Below are 20065 nucleotides of genomic sequence, written 5' to 3'. Positions count from 1 at the left end.
GTAAGATAAAAGGACAACAAAGGGGAGGAAATATTCTTTTAGCAGCAGGAAAGGGAAGATGTGCATCCTCAGAGGTGTCCCGTCTGGCTCCTGGTTGTGAAGCCCCGAGGTTTCCCTGGTGAGATGGAGACAGAGCTCCTGGGCCGCAGGCCAGGCCAGACGGAGCGCCAGCCAAGATGCACAGGTGCCCCCCCCCCCCCCAGAAGCAGTGAGGAACCCCCACACGGAAACGCGGACTCCACCTGCAATGAGATCAGGAGGGCGGCAGAAACACCAAAGACCACTCAGCACGTGGGGCGGCTGCCCGAGCACAGAGGTGGGACACCACCTGAGCAAAGTGAACGGGGCGGGGGCGTCCCGCAGCCGGGAGACCACCGGCTGGGCCCCGAATTACAGAGCAAGCCCCCAGCTTGAGAGGCGGGTGGTAGGAAGGTTCGGAACTAGTTAGAGCCCCGTCGGCCCCCAAGAAAAAGGAGGAAGCAAGGGTGCGGAGGCTGGTGTCGGAGACCTTTGAGAATCACGAGTGGAGCAGCGCCCGGGGGCCCTGGCGCTGCTGCCCACGGGGGTCTGAGCCTGGTTTTCATGAAGTACTTGGGCTCCCGGCACCCTCACTGCTTCGTCAGGAATCAATTGCTTTGCCACTTTTTTTCTGGGAACTTCACTTTCCAGAAAGTGCAAAAGACGCCAGCGACCGAACAGCAGAGTGTGCAAAAGTTTTTAAATATCTTCAGAGAAATAGATGCAATTCTTAAAATTTGTCGGGTGATGGTAGCATTATGCACCAAAAGTAAGTGAATAAGCAAACGTGCCTGTGAAACTGGACAGATCTAACGTCTGCAGTTTAGCCGGTAGCATTGTGGCAACGATGTCACATCCCCTGGTTAAGTGAGCCATCCTTGCGGGAGGCCGGAAGTGTATACAGAACAAGATGCTCTCTGAAAAAGAGGCTGAGCTGGGGGTTAAAACTGCAGTTTGAAGAAACTAAACAAATGCTAGTGGGAAATCTGCTCATAGGTTGAAGACTAGAGGAAAGCTAGAAGGCTATGGAACTATTCCAAGTTTTATCGAGGAATTATTTTGTAAAACATCCAGAGGAAAAAATAGCCCATAGTGAAATTCAACTGACTAAAGATGAAGTCTGAATTTGATCACATCTAAAAAGAAAAGACTAGAATAAGCATGTGCAGTTACTAGACAAAGAACAGTCCAGATGTGAACAACGTGCAGAGCTCAAAGGACTGAGGGGGGTCACATCAGAAGTCTCAAAAGACCCAGAAAAGGTTTCACTTATTTTAAAAAGTGACGCGGAAGTTCCGTGCAGTTGGTGTATCCAGCAGACTAGGTGGCAGGTGAGCACAGGGAAAGTAAGAGGAGGCATGTGAAGGCGTCTCGTGCTCCAAATTCTTTGTTAATAGTTGGAATAGAAACCATTTCAAATTCAAACCAGGTAATTAGATCTCAGCTACCTGTGAGATGAAAAGTAAAAACAAAGAAGTTGGGATGTGACCTTTGTTCGCCGTGTTTGGCTAAAAATCCACTGAAAATGAATGCAAGATCTTGTAGCACAAAAACAAACAAACAGAAAGCAGTGGTTTGCAACAAGCTCTCATAGCAGCAGTTCATGACTCTGCAAAGGGGACTGACTCGCAAGGGAAAGAACGAGGACAGAGCTGGAGGCGGCAGCGGAGGGCGTGAGGGCTGACAGCAGAAATGGAGGAGGAGTCCAGAGGCAGCATCGCCTGTGAATCCGAGGTGGCTTCGCGGAGAGAAAGGCTGCGTCATCGGGGTTCACCACTCATTCATTCAGCGAAAGGAACTCTTGCTGGAAAGGAGATGCAGAATGCAGGCTCGGTGCAGATTACTACCAGTCGGCCGAGAACAGCAGTGCTTACGCTGAGTGGTACCCTCAGGAGCTCACAGCACACGCGCACGGTCCCCGTCTCCAGAAGCGCGAGCTTTCGCCTGTGAACCTTCCTCTTCTTTGTTTTTAATTGAGGCAAAATTCATGGAACAGAAAATTCGCTCTGTTAAATGAACAACTCCGTGGTATATAGTACATTCACAATGTGGCGGGAGCACCATTTCCATCTGGTTCTGGAACGTTTTCATCCCCCAATAAAACCTCATGCCTCTTAGGCAGTTTCTCCCCAGCCCCTGCCCCCTCCGGCCCTGGAAAGCAGCAGCCTACTCTCTGTCTTTATGCCTTTGCGTGGATGCTGGCCTCGTGTCTGCTGCTTCTACCAGCATCGTGTTTACACCAAGGAAGCAGGGGTGCGGGATGCTCATTCCCTCCAGGGACCCGCTGATGCTCCTTCCTGCTCAGCTGCCTGGTGGCCTGCTCTTTAAATGATAATTAACGCGCTCGAGCTCCAGAAACGTTTCAGGCGACTTAAGTTTTCTGTCATTCACATTTCCTCAAGTTTCTTACCTCTTAAGACTGTGACCTGACCAGTGGCAAAAAGCACCATTTTTTATTTGAAAAGTCATACAGTAAAGGGAAAACAGACTGTACTAAACAGAATTTTAAAATACAAAGTGTGCATTAACTTGCTACCAATCACCCAGAGGCTTCTTGTTCTTGAATGTTTCCTCCCTCCCTCCCTCCCCCCACCTTGCCTGAGAGTTTCCTGGGCCCTCACCCCTCGCTGTGGCTGGAACAAGCACCCCAGGCTCCCCAGAGAGCTGGACACTTTCTGTAAAGCTCATGCAAGAGTTTCCTTGAGGTCCCTCATTGACACTGTGATGTGATAGGGAATTCGCTGGCAGTCCAGTGGTTAGGACCCAGCGCTTTCACTGCGGGGGGGCGGGGAGGGCGGGGAGGGCCTGGGTTTGATCCCTGGTTGGGGAACAAGATCCCACAAGCCACGTGACGTGTCAGAAAAAACCAGAAGATTGTGACGTGATAAAATTGTTTACCTGGAAAAGAAGCAACTTCGTTTTTAACTCAGACTTTGGATTTTCTCTTCTTCCCAAGGCAACCGTGGGCCACGGACAGGTGCCCACTGAGAGGCTCAGAAGTACCTGTGAATGCTAACATGGGGCGGGGGGTGGCCAAGAGCCAGCCCTCAGCCCCAGAGTCTCTACCTCTGAGGAGCTGACAGCGAGACACTGATTTTCCTTAAGTGTAAAAAGCAGAGCTGATTTTATTTTCACTCGGCAAAGAAAGCTACTTCTTCATTGTGTATTTTTCTTGGGGTGGCTCTTGAGAGGAGTTGCTGGAGCGGTGGAACACCAACGCTGGCACAGATGCTGGGCTGCAGAGCAACCTTGGAAGTAAGTATTAAAAAGCTCTTAAAGAAGTTTATAGGTTGGAGAGGATTCTGGGATGATGGCGGAGCAAGAAGCACTGGGAATGGCCCCCAACTTCAGGGACAGAAGCCATCTAATGTAACTAACTTGGAATCCAGAGCTGGTGAAGGCTTGCAAGTTCCAGGGGGAGCACTGGATGGTTACTGCAGTCAACTGTGGTGACCTTCAGGTCTTAGCATGTAGCACCTACCCGTCCCACCCTCAGCCACGTGGCAGGAAGCCATACGTGTGTTCCTGGAGCAGCTTGCAGAAGCCAGGGTGCACCAAAAGGACCTTGACTTCCAATAGCAGGAATCTGTGCTCTGATGCTGCTTCTGATGGCAGAGACGCAGCCAAAGAGGCAGGTGGTCGTTTTTGTCACACCTCCCCCCTTGATGGAAACCCCTCCCCCACCAAGTGGATTTCAAGGGCGAGTGCCCCGTTTATCCCCCTTTGTTTTTCTCTTTTTCCCCTTTCAAGCCAGACATTAAAGACTAGGGCATTGAGAAACAATTGCATATAGGAGAAAATTAGAAAGTGACTGCACATGCCCAAGGAAAGGCTCAGGAAAGACCTGAGCAGACATTAAGTTTCCACCTCAGGCTGATCTTCAGCTCAGACAACCTACAACAAGCAAAGAACAAAAACAATAACAAAAAGCATCAGACCTTGAGGAAGGGGGAGAATCTGATTTCCAGAGTTACCACATTATTGGATTCAAATGTCCAATTTTCAGCAACAACAAAATAAAAATCACACGGCATACAAAGAAACAGGAGAGTATGACCTGTTCAAAGGGAACAATTGATTTATAGAAACTGGCCCTAAAGGAGACCTGATGACAGATCTACTTGATGAAGACTTTAAAACAACTGCCTTAAAGATGCTCAAGGGGGCTGCCCTGGCAGCGCAGTGGTTGGGAGTCCGCCTGCCGATGCGGGGGGCGCGGGTTCGTGCCCCGGTCCGGGAAGATCCCACATGCCGCGGAGCGGCTGGGCCCGTGAGCCGTGGCCGCTGAGCCTGCGCGTCCGGAGCCTGTGCCCCGCGACGGGAGAGGACGCAACGGTGAGAGGCCCGCGCACCGCAAAAAAAAAAAAAAAAAAAAAAGCTCAAGGAACTAAAGGAACATAGAACGTTGAGAAAGCAATGTGTGAACAAAGTGGAACTATCAGTAACAAGGGAGAAAACCTAAAAGAAACCCAAAAGAAATTCTGGAGCTGGAAAGTACAATAGCTGCAATGAAAAATTCCCTAGAGAAATCAAAGGCAGATTTGAGCAGGCAAAAGAAAGAACCTTTCGAAAATCTATCTTATTTCAAGTTCTAAACAACTGGCAGTAGGACATTGGTCTATGTCCAAACTTGAGAAAATGAAGACCCTTTCTGCCTTTTGGGAGGTTTAAGCCAGTTCCTCCTTTTCTGTTTTCCTAAATCTGTTCATTCCGCGGTTTTGACGCCTTGTTCACACACCGAAACCCCTGGAGGGCTTTGAAACCACAAATGCCAAGGCGTCCGGAGTGCTGACAGATGTTACATGGCTCTATCGTGCAGCCAGGTCTGAGAGCCACTGTTTTAAAATTCACGACTAGTTCAGGAAGCCCTCATGACTCAGGATAATTGCTTCTGGGAAAGGCCACTTACTGTAAATGGTGCCAGAATTGCATAATAAATAGTGCATTAAAAAATAGTTAATTATGTTGCATTAAAAATAAAAGTTAAAGGCTTCCCTGGTGGCGCAGCGGTCGAGGGTCCGCCTGCCGATGCAGGGGACGCGGGTTTGTGCCCCGGTCCGGGAAGATCCCACATAACGCGGAGCGGCCGGGCCCGTGAGCCGTGGCCGCTGCGCCTGCGCGTCTGGAGCCTGTGCTCCGCAACGGGAGAGGCCGCGACAGTGAGAGGCCCGCGTACTGCAAAAAATAATAATAATTAAAAAAATAAAAGTTAAAATTATGAAAACATTGCAACAATTTTAGAATCAATAAAAGGAAGCAAAAAATCTATGCTCAAATCTGTATATCCAAATCAGTATCCTGAAAGAACCCTTCTTTTCTTACAGAATTTATTTAAGTATAAATTTTATACATTTCTGTCTTTAAATTTATTTATGGCTGTGTTGGGTCTTCGTTTCTGCGCAAGGGCGTTCTCTAGTTGCGGCGAGCGGGGGCCACTCTTCATCACGGTGCGCGGGCCTCTCACTATCGCGGCCTCTCTTGTTGCGGAGCACAGGCTCTAGAGCGCAGGCTCAGTAGTTGTGGCTCACGAGCCTAGTTGCTCCGCGGCATGTGGGATCTTCCCAGACCAGGGCTCGAACCCATGTCCCCTGCATTAGCAGGCAGACTCTCAACCACTGCGCCACCAGGGAAGCCCCTCCTACAGAATTTTTAAGTGAGAATTTCAAACATACACAAAAGTAGAGATTGTAACACAGTGAATTCCATGTATCCATCACCCAGCACCAATAACTATAAAAAAGCTCTTTAAATGAATATAAAATAAAAAAACAGCACAGTCTAATCAGCAGCATTCCTCCCTTTCTTGGCAATAATGGTACATCTTAAAATCAGCAGCATCTTAGATTTAAGGTCTTAGAAATGAAGCCATTCACATGGAATCAAAGGGGCATCTGGGCACTTCCGCTGGCATTCACGCTTCACGGGGTCGAACTTCCTCGTACATTCGGTCACCCTATAATCTCATCTCTCAAAGTTAAAATTTTACTTTTCTAATTTAAAGTTTTGTTTCATATTTAGCTGCTCCTCTGTGGTCTGTGTCTTTGATTCCATTATGTACTTCTTACCCAGATTCTATTTTCTTCCCCAACCTATCTTTGCACCATTAAAAACATCATCTAATTTCTGCAGCTTCACAGCACACTTGAATACTGTCCTATTGTAGATTTGCAAGACGAATTGCATTCGAGAATTTTTCCCCTGAAACTAGTTCCTGAAATGTAATATCCTTAACAAAATGAATTTTTGTTGAGTGATTCTCGCTTCCGTTTTAATGATTTTGTCCCCCACGGATGCAGAGCTCAGAATTTGATCCCTAATTAGGCAGCGTTCAGGTGCAAGATGTAGAATGACAGATTCGATTTCTCCACTAGAGACTGGGTTCTCGGGGTTATCAGAGAATGTCTGAGTGGGTTTCCACTGGACCACAGAGATTACAGTTGAGAAAGATAGACACACACTAAAAAACACAAAGGGGTAGGGAAAGAGAGGCACAGGTTCCCTAGCTCCTGGAATTCTTAGCCTAGGGTTTGAAGCTGGGGTGATGTACTTAAAATACATGTGTATTGTGGTAGAATATACATAACATAAAACTTACCATCTTTATTGTTCTGTATTGAAGTACAGTTGATGTGCAACATTGTGTTACTTTCAGGTGTAACTTTAACCATTTTAAAGTGTACAGTTCGCTGGCATTAAGTACACTCATACTGCTCTGCAGCCATCACCGCCATCCAACTTCAGAATTTTCCATCTTTCCAAACTGAAACTCTGCACTCACTGAACACTAATGCCTTATCCTCCTCTCCCCAGCCCCGGGCACCCACCGTCTACTTTCTGTCTCTATGGATTTGACTGCTCTCGGGACCTCATGTAAGGGGAATCATACAAAGTTGATCCCTTTTATGATTAGCTTCTTTCACTTAGCATAATGTCCTCAAGGCTCATCCATTTTGTAGCATGTGTCAGGATATCCTTCCTTTTTAGAAATAAATTATATATATATTATTTTATTTATCCATTCACTTATCCATCGATAGACACGGGTTGCTTCCTCCTTTTGGCTATTGTGAATGATGCTGCTATAAACATGGTGTACAAATATTTGTTCAAGTCCCTGTTTTCACTGCTTGGGGGTTTATACCCAGAAGTGGAATTGATGCATATGGTAAGTGTATGTCTGATTTCTTGAGGAATTGCTGTAGCATCCTGATTCCCGCTCTCAGGAAGCCCGCCAGGCTTCAGCCTCCGGCGTTCCGAGGCCGTGCCTCCCCAAGGCTGGACCTGGGCCATCTCCACCAGATCCACCTGGGGAGACCCCTGCCATCCACCCCTACCTCCGCCCACTCTGGGCGAGGGCCTGGGGCTCTGGTTCCACAGGTGAATGCACCTCCCCAGTGGCCCGCTGTGCACATGTGATGCTGGTCGCCCTAGTCAGGCTGTTCTAGAAGCTTGAACTGGAAGAACCTCAGGCCAGGCGGCAGCCGCACAGAGAGGCCCCTCCAGGGAAGGGACAGCCCTCACGGCTCTTTTGAGCATCTTGCCACACAGGAAAGGGGCACGATGGCCATGCTTTTAAAAAGTTATTGTATTTCTTCAAAGGAGACATGCAGATGGCCAGGAGGCACATGAAAAGATGCTCAACATCGTTAATTATTAGAGAAATGCAAATCGAAACCACAGTGAGTTATCACCTCACACTGTCTACAAATAATAAATGCTGAAGGTGTGGAAAAAAGGGAACCCTCCTACACTGTTGGCGGGAATGTAAATGAGTGCAGCCACTATGATAAACAGTATGGAGGTTCCTTAAAAAAAAAAAACACTGAGGGCTTCCCTGGTGGCGCAGTGGTTGAGGATCTGCCTGCCGATGCAGGGGACACGGGTTCGAGCCCTGGTCTGGGAAGATCCCACATGCCGTGGAGCAACTGGGCCCGTGAGCTACAACTACTGAGCCTGTGCGTCTGGAGCCTGTGCTCCACAACAAGAGAGGCCGCAATAGTGAGAGGCCCACGCACCGCGATAAAGAGTGGTCCCCACTTGCCATAACTAGAGAAAGTCCTCGCGCAGAAACGAAGACCCAACACAGCAAAAATAAATAAATAAAATTAATAAACTCCAACCCCCAACATCTTCTTTTAAAAACAAAACTGAAAATAGATCCAGCAATCCCACTCCTGGGCATATATCCAGAAAAGATGAAAACTCTAATTTGAAAAAATACAGGCACACCCATGTTCATAACAGCACTATTTACAATAGCCAAGACATGGAAACAGCCTAAGTGTCCATCAACAGATGACTGGTTTAAGAAAATGTGAGATCTATATGGAGAGATATAGATATACAGAGGTATAGATACTCGGCCATAAAAAGAATGAAATATTGCCATTTGCAGCAACATGGATGGAACTAGAGATTATTATACTAAGTGAAATAAGTCAGAGAAAGACAAATATTATATGCCATCACTTATATGTGGAATCTAAAAAATAATACAAATGAATGTATATACAAAGCAGAAACAGACTCACAGACATATAATACAAACTTATGGTTACCAAAGGGGAAAGGGAAGGAGGGATAAATTAGGAGTATGGGGTTAACAGATACACCCCACAATATATAAAATAGATAAGCAGCAAGGATTCACTGTATAACACAGGGAACTATATTCAGTATCTTGAATAACCTATAATGGAAAAGAATCTGAATATAGATCTCGATCTAGGGTAGAGATAGAGATAGATATCTGCAGCCTTTTGCTGTACACCTGAAAACTAACGCGACATTGTATACTTCAACTATACTTCAATGAAAAAGTTACAATTTTAACAACCCTATTGAGATGTAATTCACATATATATGAGATACAATCCACCCATTTAAAGTATACAATTCAATGATTTTTAATATATTCACAGGGTTGTGCAACCATCACCACGATTTGACCTTAAATATTTATTTATTTGTTTATTTTGGCCGAGCCAGGTCTTAGTTGTGGCACATGGGATCTGTAGTTGCGGCACGCGGACTTCTTAGTTGCAGCCTGCGGGATCTAGTTCCCCAACCAGGGATCGAACCTGGGCCTTCTGCAGTGGAAGCGCAGAGTCTTACTCACTGGACCACCAAGGAAGTCCCCCCACAATTTGATCTTAGAATATTTTTGCCCCCCAAGAAGAAACCTCTTAACTGTGGCACAGTCTCTCCCCTTCCCCCTCCACCTCCCGTCTCCATGGATTTGCCAGTCTGGACACGTCACACGAGTGGAATCCAACCACGTGTCCTCTTGCGATTGGCTCTTCTCTCGCTGAGCATCATGTTCCCGAGGTTCATCCGTGTTGTGTCATGTGTCAGGCCTTCATTCCTTCTTTTTTTTTTTTTTTTTTTTTTTTTTTTTTTTTTTTTGTGGTATGCGGGCCTCTCACTGTTGTGGCCTCTCCCGTTGCGGAGCACAGGCTCCGGACGCGCAGGCTTAGCGGCCATGGCTCACGGGCTTAGTTGCTCCGCGGCATGTGGGATCTTCCCGGACCAGGGCACGAACCCGTGTCTCCTGCATCGGCAGGCGGATTCTCAACCACTGCGCCACCAGGGAAGCCCCTCCTACAGAATTTTTAAGTGAGAATTTCAAACATACACAAAAGTAGAGATTGTAACACAGTGAATTCCATGTATCCATCACCCAGCACCAATAACTATAAAAAAGCTCTTTAAATGAATATAAAATAAAAAAACAGCACAGTCTAATCAGCAGCATTCCTCCCTTTCTTGGCAATAATGGTACATCTTAAAATCAGCAGCATCTTAGATTTAAGGTCTTAGAAATGAAGCCATTCACATGGAATCAAAGGGGCATCTGGGCACTTCCGCTGGCATTCACGCTTCACGGGGTCGAACTTCCTCGTACATTCGGTCACCCTATAATCTCATCTCTCAAAGTTAAAATTTTACTTTTCTAATTTAAAGTTTTGTTTCATATTTAGCTGCTCCTCTGTGGTCTGTGTCTTTGATTCCATTATGTACTTCTTACCCAGATTCTATTTTCTTCCCCAACCTATCTTTGCACCATTAAAAACATCATCTAATTTCTGCAGCTTCACAGCACACTTGAATACTGTCCTATTGTAGATTTGCAAGACGAATTGCATTCGAGAATTTTTCCCCTGAAACTAGTTCCTGAAATGTAATATCCTTAACAAAATGAATTTTTGTTGAGTGATTCTCGCTTCCGTTTTAATGATTTTGTCCCCCACGGATGCAGAGCTCAGAATTTGATCCCTAATTAGGCAGCGTTCAGGTGCAAGATGTAGAATGACAGATTCGATTTCTCCACTAGAGACTGGGTTCTCGGGGTTATCAGAGAATGTCTGAGTGGGTTTCCACTGGACCACAGAGATTACAGTTGAGAAAGATAGACACACACTAAAAAACACAAAGGGGTAGGGAAAGAGAGGCACAGGTTCCCTAGCTCCTGGAATTCTTAGCCTAGGGTTTGAAGCTGGGGTGATGTACTTAAAATACATGTGTATTGTGGTAGAAGATACATAACATAAAACTTACCATCTTTATTGTTCTGTATTGAAGTACAGTTGATGTGCAACATTGTGTTACTTTCAGGTGTAACTTTAACCATTTTTAAGTGTACAGTTCGCTGGCATTAAGTACACTCATACTGCTCTGCAGCCATCACCGCCATCCAACTTCAGAATTTTCCATCTTTCCAAACTGAAACTCTGCACTCACTGAACACTAATGCCTTATCCTCCTCTCCCCAGCCCCGGGCACCCACCGTCTACTTTCTGTCTCTATGGATTTGACTGCTCTCGGGACCTCATGTAAGTGGAATCATACAAAGTTGATCCCTTTTATGATTAGCTTCTTTCACTTAGCATAATGTCCTCAAGGCTCATCCATTTTGTAGCATGTGTCAGGATATCCTTCCTTTTTAGAAATAAATTATATATATATTATTTTATTTATCCATTCACTTATCCATCGATAGACACGGGTTGCTTCCTCCTTTTGGCTATTGTGAATGATGCTGCTATAAACATGGTGTACAAATATTTGTTCAAGTCCCTGTTTTCACTGCTTGGGGGTTTATACCCAGAAGTGGAATTGATGCATATGGTAAGTGTATGTCTGATTTCTTGAGGAATTGCTGTAGCATCCTGATTCCCGCTCTCAGGAAGCCCGCCAGGCTTCAGCCTCCGGCGTTCCGAGGCCGTGCCTCCCCAAGGCTGGACCTGGGCCATCTCCACCAGATCCACCTGGGGAGACCCCTGTCATCCACCCCTACCTCCGCCCACTCTGGGCGAGGGCCTGGGGCTCTGGTTCCACAGGTGAATGCACCTCCCCAGTGGCCCGCTGTGCACATGTGATGCTGGTCGCCCTAGTCAGGCTGTTCTAGAAGCTTGAACTGGAAGAACCTCAGGCCAGGCGGCAGCCGCACAGAGAGGCCCCTCCAGGGAAGGGGCAGCCCTCACGGCTCTTTTGAGCATCTTGCCACACAGGAAAGGGGCACGATGGCCATGCTTTTAAAAAGTTATTGTATTTCTTCAAAGGAGACATGCAGATGGCCAGGAGGCACATGAAAAGATGCTCAACATCGTTAATTATTAGAGAAATGCAAATCGAAACCACAGTGAGTTATCACCTCACACTGTCTACAAATAATAAATGCTGAAGGTGTGGAAAAAAGGGAACCCTCCTACACTGTTGGCGGGAATGTAAATGAGTGCAGCCACTATGATAAACAGTATGGAGGTTCCTTAAAAAAAAAACACTGAGGGCTTCCCTGGTGGCGCAGTGGTTGAGGATCTGCCTGCCGATGCAGGGGACACGGGTTCGAGCCCTGGTCTGGGAGGATCCCACGTGCCGCGGAGCAACTGGGCCCGTGAGCTACAACTACTGAGCCTGTGCGTCTGGAGCCTGTGCTCCACGAGAGAGGCCGCAATAGTGAGAGGCCCGCGCACCGCGATAAAGAGTGGTCCCCACTTGCCATAACTAGAGAAAGTCCTCGCGCAGAAACGAAGACCCAACACAGCAAAAATAAATAAATAAAATTAATAAACTCCAACCCCCAACATCTTCTTTTAAAAACAAAACTGAAAATAGATCCAGCAATCCCACTCCTGGGCATATATCCAGAAAAGATGAAAACTCTAATTTGAAAAAATACAGGCACACCCATGTTCATAACAGCACTATTTACAATAGCCAAGACATGGAAACAGCCTAAGTGTCCATCAACAGATGACTGGTTTAAGAAAATGTGAGATCTATATGGAGAGATATAGATATACAGAGGTATAGATACTCGGCCATAAAAAGAATGAAATATTGCCATTTGCAGCAACATGGATGGAACTAGAGATTATTATACTAAGTGAAGTAAGTCAGAGAAAGACAAATATTATATGCCATCACTTATATGTGGAATCTAAAAAATAATACAAATGAATGTATATACAAAGCAGAAACAGACTCACAGACATATAATACAAACTTATGGTTACCAAAGGGGAAAGGGAAGGAGGGGTAAATTAGGAGTATGGGGTTAACAGATACACCCCACAATATATAAAATAGATAAGCAGCAAGGATTCACTGTATAACACAGGGAACTATATTCAGTATCTTGAATAACCTATAATGGAAAAGAATCTGAATATAGATCTCGATCTAGGGTAGAGATAGAGATAGATATCTGCAGCCTTTTGCTGTACACCTGAAAACGAACGCGACATTGTATACTTCAACTATACTTCAATGAAAAAGTTACAATTTTAACAACCCTATTGAGATGTAATTCACATATATATGAGATACAATCCACCCATTTAAAGTATACAATTCAATGATTTTTAATATATTCACAGGGTTGTGCAACCATCACCACGATTTGACCTTAAATATTTATTTATTTGTTTATTTTGGCCGAGCCAGGTCTTAGTTGTGGCACGTGGGATCTGTAGTTGCGGCACGCGGACTTCTTAGTTGCAGCCTGCGGGATCTAGTTCCCCAACCAGGGATCGAACCTGGGCCTTCTGCAGTGGAAGCGCAGAGTCTTACTCACTGGACCACCAAGGAAGTCCCCCCACAATTTGATCTTAGAATATTTTTGCCCCCCAAGAAGAAACCTCTTAACTGTGGCACAGTCTCTCCCCTTCCCCCTCCACTTCCCGTCTCCATGGATTTGCCAGTCTGGACACGTCACTTGAGTGGAATCCAACCACGTGTCCTCTTGCGATTGGCTCTTCTCTCGCTGAGCATCATGTTCCCGAGGTTCATCCGTGTTGTGTCATGTGTCAGGCCTTCATTCCTTCTTAAGCCTGAATTATATTCCATCGAGAGGAGGGACCACGTTTTGTTGATCCGTTCATCTGTTGGTGGACATTTGGGTTGTTTCTACCTTTTGACTATTGTTAATAATGCTGCTATAGACATTTGCATACACGTTTTTGTGTGGACATAAGGTGTCATTTCCCTCGGGTACACACCTAGAGGTAGAACTGAGATTCTGTGGTAACTTTATGTTTAACTTTTTATGGACCTGCCAGACGAGCTGCACGACTTTACATTCCCACCAGCGTGTGACGCTCCGACTTTGCCGCGCCCTCGCCACACTTGTTATTAACGTCTCTTTTGATTGTAGCCATCACAGTGCATGTCAAGTGGACCTGGCGGCGGTTTTGATTTGCATTCTCCTGATGACTGAGGATGTTGGTTTTCTCTGCGTGCAAGGCTGTGTTTCGCACGCATTCAGCAGCCAGGTGTCCCCGCGTAGTTACTTGGCTGGGCTCCCGGGGTGTTGGCAGGACCCAGACAGACACAGCCCTGCCCCACAGAGGGGTGCAGACATGTAAACAAAGCAGGTACTTGCCAAGAACAGGGTCCTGGGACATCACCCATAAAGTGCCCCATGAGCCACAATCCAGACAGGCCTAAAGGGCACCCGAGGGAGGGAAAGTCACAGTGAGGTCTTCCTTCCAGATCTTTGATAAAATCAGAGCAGAGATGCGAGTGTTCGCAGCCTGCTGGAGTTGGTCACAGAACATAACTATTCTTTGTCTTTTTTAACCATGCAGCGTGCTGCTGGTGGGAGCTGAATTCCCCCAGCCGGGGACTGAGCCTGGGCCTTTGGCAGTGAGAGCCTGGAGCCCTAACCACTGGACCATCAGGGCAGTGCCAGAGCATAAATCATCTTAAAGTTGACAGCAGACACGGCAGGGATCCAGAGAAATGGCCGCGCCTGCCGGATGGATGACCCCAGGCCCCAGGACCGCGGTGCGAACTTGGGCTGTGGGGTGACTGCAGCCAGATTCCATCCCCACCCCTGCCTCCAGGACGCCCCATCAGACGGGTGGCGACCGGACACAGGGAAGCGCGAGCGCCGGGGGCTGGCGGGGCTGGGGAGCCGGTGTCTCCTGGGTGCGGAGCTTGGCCCGGCAAGGTTAGGAAGTTGGGCGGAGGCGGTGGTTTGCACAACGGTGTGAACGTACCTTAACGCCGCCGCACTGCGCCCCGGAACACGGCGAGAACGGCCACTCGTGGGCTGTGGGTTCTTTGCCACAATGATAATGAAGAGGTCGCGCTCACTCTGGGCTCTGACGCAATGAAAACGAAGCCAACAGCGTAGCTGGGATCGGCTGCTCCGGCGAGGTCCCGCCCCGCCCGGACGGCCACCTGCGCCCCCGCTACGGCCTCACCTCCGTGCCCGGCTGCTCGGCCCGGTTCGGACGCACAGCCCGGGCCGCGCGGGTGGATCCACAGCCATCGCCGCGGGCGGCGGAGCGGAGCCGACACAGCCACCGGCCCCAGGACCAGCCGACCCACCTGGACACCCCGCACCCCGGCCCCGGGGGACACCCCCATGGCCGCGCGGGGCCCCGAGGCCCCCAGCGGGCGCGCGCTGCGGGAGGCGGTGAGTCGGACCCCGCGCGCGCCAAGCTTCGCTCCCGGGCTGGAACCCTCCCCTCCCCCCTCCCCCTCCCCTCCGCTCCCCTTCCTCCCCTCCCCCTCCCCTCCGCCCTACCCCCCAACCCCCCGCTCCCACCCCGCCCAGCGCCGGGAGGCCCGCGGTCCTGCTTCCCTTTCGCTGAAGGAGCCGCAGCGCCGGAGAGGAGACAGCCAGTGATCAGGACTGATCAGTTTGCCTCGTTAAAAAGAATTGGTTAGCTGTGCACACTCGAATCCACGTTCTCCTGACCTGACTGAAGGGAAGAGCTCCTGACAGAGGGCCTTCTTCATACGTAAAAGCTCCAGGTGGAGATCCGCCTCCATATCCTGGGCTCTAAAATGGAGATAATACACGGGTGCCAGGAGTGAACTGTGTCGTAAATGGTATGAGATTTAAATCTGTAAACTGTAAGGCGACTTACAATACCGCCTGCTGTCAGTCACCGTAGATGATATATCCGTATGGCCTGGTAGACAGTTTCTGCAACCCCAATCCCAGCTAATAAATACCCACAAGTGTAGGCGAGGGAAGAGGCCCACGGTGGGTATGTCTGGTGATTGTCTCAGGCCTTCTTAAGTCTTTGAGGAGCCCAAGGTTATTAAGATTTTCTCCTATGTTATCTTCTAGATATCTGATACTTTATTGCTTATATTTAAGTGTATGATCATTTTGAGTTAATTTTTGTGAATGGTGTGAGGTGAAGTTCAGGGCTGCTTGTTTAGTGAGTTATGCATTTGGCTAGCACTGTTGCAGTGCTGTTGGTGGAATAGATCTTCTTTACCCTTAGAGTGGGAAGGCCTTAACACCTTGTCAGGAATCAACTAATTGTGTTGATAGATGGTTCTCTTCCATGGCGCTTGCAATGCTCTGCATCACAAGTAAATATATATTCACTTGTGGTTCATTTTTCAGGCAGAAAATCTATTTCAGGAACTTCAAGAACATTTTCAAGCTCTGACTGCAACATTAAACCTCAGAAATATCCTTTTCTATCTCATAACAAATTCTGCAATGCTTTTGGACTATTGAACTGTCACGGACTATCTTGTTTTCTGCTATTAGTGGATAATTGTTGACCTAAGACTTCCTGGTGTTTACATCTGTGCCTTTACATGGCGTCCTGATGTATTAATTACCGCTCACAGGTAATTACTTCCTGCTTGACCAGCAATACAGGGCATTTCATGAGGCAAGGATAAAACACAAGGACACACATACAATACATACTACCCAGTGGGGCTTTCCAGCAAGCTCAATAGCGTTTATCCTCCCGCAAACAGTCAGAACCCAGCACATGTACTGGTTAGGTCTCCAACGTAGGGTACGCTATCTGGCTCTCCTTGCCTTGTTTTGTTTTGTAACTTCAGCAGCTCACCGTTTGGTAAGCCATGGATTCAAACAGAGTTAGGTGGAATGTTTGTTTCCGGTTTAAGAAAATCCGGAAAAGGGGACACTTGCCCTAAGACTTGCCCAAGTGAACTCACTTCACACAATTAAACTCCTGCCTTAAAATGGGCGCAAATTATTTGCAGAGAGATCCTGTAGATGGGCTCCCACAGGGGAAAGGAGATTCTGAAACAGGATAAAATTAAACAGTAGGAAAGTTTGTTTTAAACAGAGTTAATTTTCATTGTGTTTACATACTGATTAGAGTTTGGTTAAAACATAGTTAAACATACCAGACAACCTCGTATCCCCTAATCCACGTCCACGGAACGGAAAGGGAGCCAAGGTTTCAGAACTGGGCTCACAGTGCAGAGATTAAAGGCATGTACAAACCCCAGGGATGTGATTAATGTGCACTGACTGAAGGTGTTGGTACACGTCCGCTGCCTTTGATTCCCTCATTTTAGATGCACCACAGGGCATTTTTATCAGCCCTGGTGGCGCAGTTTACGTGGAGGCTTTGAGTGGACCTGGGTAGGTGCCCGTATTCCATGTGCTGTGCTCCTTAACCTTGTACTGGAAGACATGGGAGGTCGCATTGAAGACTTGCAGAAAGACGTGAACGACTTGATGGTGCAAGCTGGGCTCGAAGGTTCCGCTCAACAGCCAATGGTGAGGCCTTGCTGAGGCACTAAGATGTCCGCCGTGTACACATCTTCTGCTTGCATCTTGAAACATTTAAGCCCGTATTTGTTCACTAAGGGAACTACTGCTTCTGCACTGCATGAAAAACCTTCGGGAATAATTTTAAAAATTCACAAATGCTCTTTTCTAAGGAGAACAGAAACACTCTTTGTCACTGTTCCTTTAAAAGGGCACATTTTAAAGGAAAACTGTTATTTAAAAATTGGATTTTGTTCAAGGACTTTGCACCCTCATCCCTCAAATTAGTTTTCAATCAAAATACAAGTCACGGGCTTCCTTGGTGGCGCAGTGGTTGCGAGTCCGCCTGCCGATGCAGGGGACACGGGTTCGTGCCCCGGTCCGGGAAGATCCCACGTGCCGCGGAGCAACTAAGCCCGTGAGCCGTGGCCGCTGAGCCTGTGCGTCCGGAGCCTGTGCTCCGCAACGGGAGAGGCCACAACAGTGAGAGGCCCGCGTACCGGGAAAGAAAAAAAAAAAAAAACACAAGTCACGATGAACGAGTGCTTGGGGATGACATTAGTGGCTTCAGTTTGAGAAGTTCATGGAAGGGTTTAAAGAAGACACGTGTGCATTAGGTTCTCACCCCGTTTCACGAGTGGTTCCTGAGGCCACCCCACGCCCCAGAATGCAAATATTTCTTTTCCAGTGGAATTTTGCATTTCATTTTTTTTTTAACTATTTTATTTTTAATTTTTAGTCTTATTTATTTTTTTATTTTTTATTTTTTATTTTTTTTTTATTTTTTGGCGGTACGCGGGCCTCTCACTGTTGTGGCCTCTCCCGTTGCGGAGCACAGGCTCCGGACACGCAGGCGCAGTGGCCACGGCTCACGGGCCCAGCCGCTCCGCAGCACGTGGGATCCTCCCGGACCGGGGCACGAACTCGCGTCCCCTGCATCGGCAGGCGGGCTCTCAACCACTGCGCCACCAGGGAAGCCCTAGTTTTATTTTTTAATTGAAGCTTTTATTGCAGTTGACGTACAATAGTATATAAGTTATAGGTGTACAATGTAGTGATTCACAATTTTTAAATGTTATACTCCATTTATAGTTATCAGAAAATATTGGCTGTATTACCCATGTTGTACAATGTATCCTTGTAGCTTATTTTATACATAATAGTTTGTACCTCTTAATCCCCTACCCGTAGTTGCCTCTCCCCCTTCCCTCTCCCCACTGGTAACCACTAATTTGTTCTCTATATCTGTGAGTCTGCTTCTTTGTTGTTATATTCACTAGTTTGTTATATTGCCCACATATAAGTGATATCATACAGTATTTGTGCTTCTCTGTCTGACATTTCACTTAGCATGGTGCCCTCCAAGCCCATCCATGTTGCTGCAAATGGCAAATTTCATTCTTTTTTTATGGCTGAGAAGTATTCCGTTGTAGACACACCCCACATCTTTATCCGTCATCTGTTGATGGACACTTGGGTTGCTTCCATATCTTGGCAATTGTAAATAATGCTGCAATGAACATTGGGGTGCATGTATCTTTTCGAATTAGTGTTTTTGGTTTTTTTCTGCACTTCATCTTGAAGATGCAGATAAATGCTTGGCTTCAGGTCTTGGACTGAATATGTATCTGTGTGACATACCTGGAGACACAAACCTTTTGTCTTTTATGAAGATACTCAAGCATGTTTCACCGACATAGCATTCTGATTCTATGAGCACATGATAATTTTAGTTGAACAATTAGATGCCATTGTTTTCCTTGCTTTCCCATTTCTCTGTCAGTTGTTATCCCAAGTCAGCTGGCAGATCATCCATGCTTATCGGGCTGAATCAAAGTGAGTTCACCTGTCAGTGACTTATTTATAAATTTCTACATCTGCTGTTCTGGTAGAAAAGGTAATTGGACTCTTTGTCCTGCACACACGAGCTGCAGATCTCAGGGAGGGCACTCCAGTTCTGTCTGCAGGGTGAATACTTAGCTCTATCCAGGAAGGTTGCATCAGACGGGTCCACCGGCCCTGGAGCCTTGTCCCCCCTCCACCCTCTGGGTGATGAGGACCAGGTTCTGCAGGGCACCAAGCCCAGCTCTGGGCACGCTGCCAGGAAGGGGAGGGCGGCCAGCAACTTAGTTCCTTCCTGTCATCACCCAGACTCCAGCTGCCTGTTTTAAATTTGCTCAAAACCCACCATATAATAGGCATCAAATTAAATGGATGAGTGGGTATCAAAACCTCACTCTTTTGATGCACGTACAGCCATTATTTAAAGCAGCATGAGAGAAGGTCAGATACCTAAAAGCGTGTTTAAAAGCTGATAATGCCTTTTAAATTCAAAGAAGGGACCTGAGTGCGTCTAAATCTGTGCTTGTTGGTTTTGCTGGGTCAAGGGTTCCTAACACAGTGCTGCGGGTTTCGGGGGATTCGGCAAACCCCCTAAACTTGCTGTGTTCCTGCCGTGGGGAGGGGCGTCCATGGCCCCCAGACGGTAGGAGCTGCTGCTCCGTGTTGCAGCGTATTCAGCCCCCCGCTGCCCCGACTCGGTGTGGCGTCTGAACGCCTGTCCCGCTGTGAGGAAGCAGGCGGGCTGTTGTCCGAGGAGAACCTCTCCGCACTGGGCGCAAAGTAACGTTCTGTCGCCTGAAGAACACACCCCTTAAGTTGTGACTCCACACAGACTCCATCTGACTAAAATGCACATCATTTAACGTTTAGGTTTTTCTGTGTCCCGAATTTTTCCTGTACAAAACTGTTCTAGTAATTACAGGGAAGCAAGCTAATTTTATGGATAGCTTTGGATTCCAGTTTACTTAACTGTACGTTAATTGATATAAAAATCAATCGTTACTTTCAATTTTTTTCTTACAGACTTGAAGACAGAAGAGCAGTCATTGGAAAACGTGAAAACTGTACTTTTTGAGTAATAATGGGCATAACACGAGTCCTTATGTTTAGTACTTGAGCATTCATTTTAGTAAAATAAAAGATTAAAAGAACAAAGGCAACGCAATAAGAATGTAATTAAGAAGGTGACAGGGGCTT

General features: G+C 47.1%; 2 protein-coding genes across 2 annotated transcripts in view; one reads left to right on the top strand and one right to left on the bottom strand.

Annotated features, from left to right (window-relative positions):
• Positions 1-14953, bottom strand: part of SLC66A2 (solute carrier family 66 member 2) — a 64619-nt gene extending 49666 nt beyond the window's left edge. The window contains exon 1 of the mRNA XM_067015094.1: positions 14520-14953. The gene's annotated coding sequence lies outside the window, so the exon portion shown is untranslated. The remainder of the gene's footprint in view (positions 1-14519) is intronic.
• Positions 12858-17205, top strand: HSBP1L1 (heat shock factor binding protein 1 like 1). Its single transcript, XM_059040496.2, has 3 exons — positions 12858-14941; positions 15890-15956; positions 16941-17205. Exons 1-3 carry the CDS (start codon positions 14891-14893, stop codon positions 17048-17050), a joined length of 228 nt encoding a protein of 75 aa, XP_058896479.2. The 5' UTR covers positions 12858-14890; the 3' UTR covers positions 17051-17205.
• The last annotated feature ends 2860 nt before the right edge of the window (positions 17206-20065 follow it).

This window comes from Kogia breviceps, chromosome 15, assembly GCF_026419965.1.
Source record: "Kogia breviceps isolate mKogBre1 chromosome 15, mKogBre1 haplotype 1, whole genome shotgun sequence".
Lineage (NCBI taxonomy): Eukaryota > Metazoa > Chordata > Mammalia > Artiodactyla > Physeteridae > Kogia > Kogia breviceps.
This window is presented reverse-complemented; position numbering and strand designations above follow the sequence as displayed.

Coding starts and splice junctions, on each gene's coding strand:
- HSBP1L1 (XM_059040496.2), top strand. CDS start 14,891: ATGGCCGCGCGGGGCCCCGAGGCCCCCAGCGGGCGCGCGCTGCGGGAG. Junction 14,942..15,889: donor GGCGCGCGCTGCGGGAGGCG/GTGAGTCGGACC, acceptor TTCATTTTTCAG/GCAGAAAATCTATTTCAGGA. Junction 15,957..16,940: donor TGCAACATTAAACCTCAGAA/ATATCCTTTTCT, acceptor TTAACCTTGTAC/TGGAAGACATGGGAGGTCGC.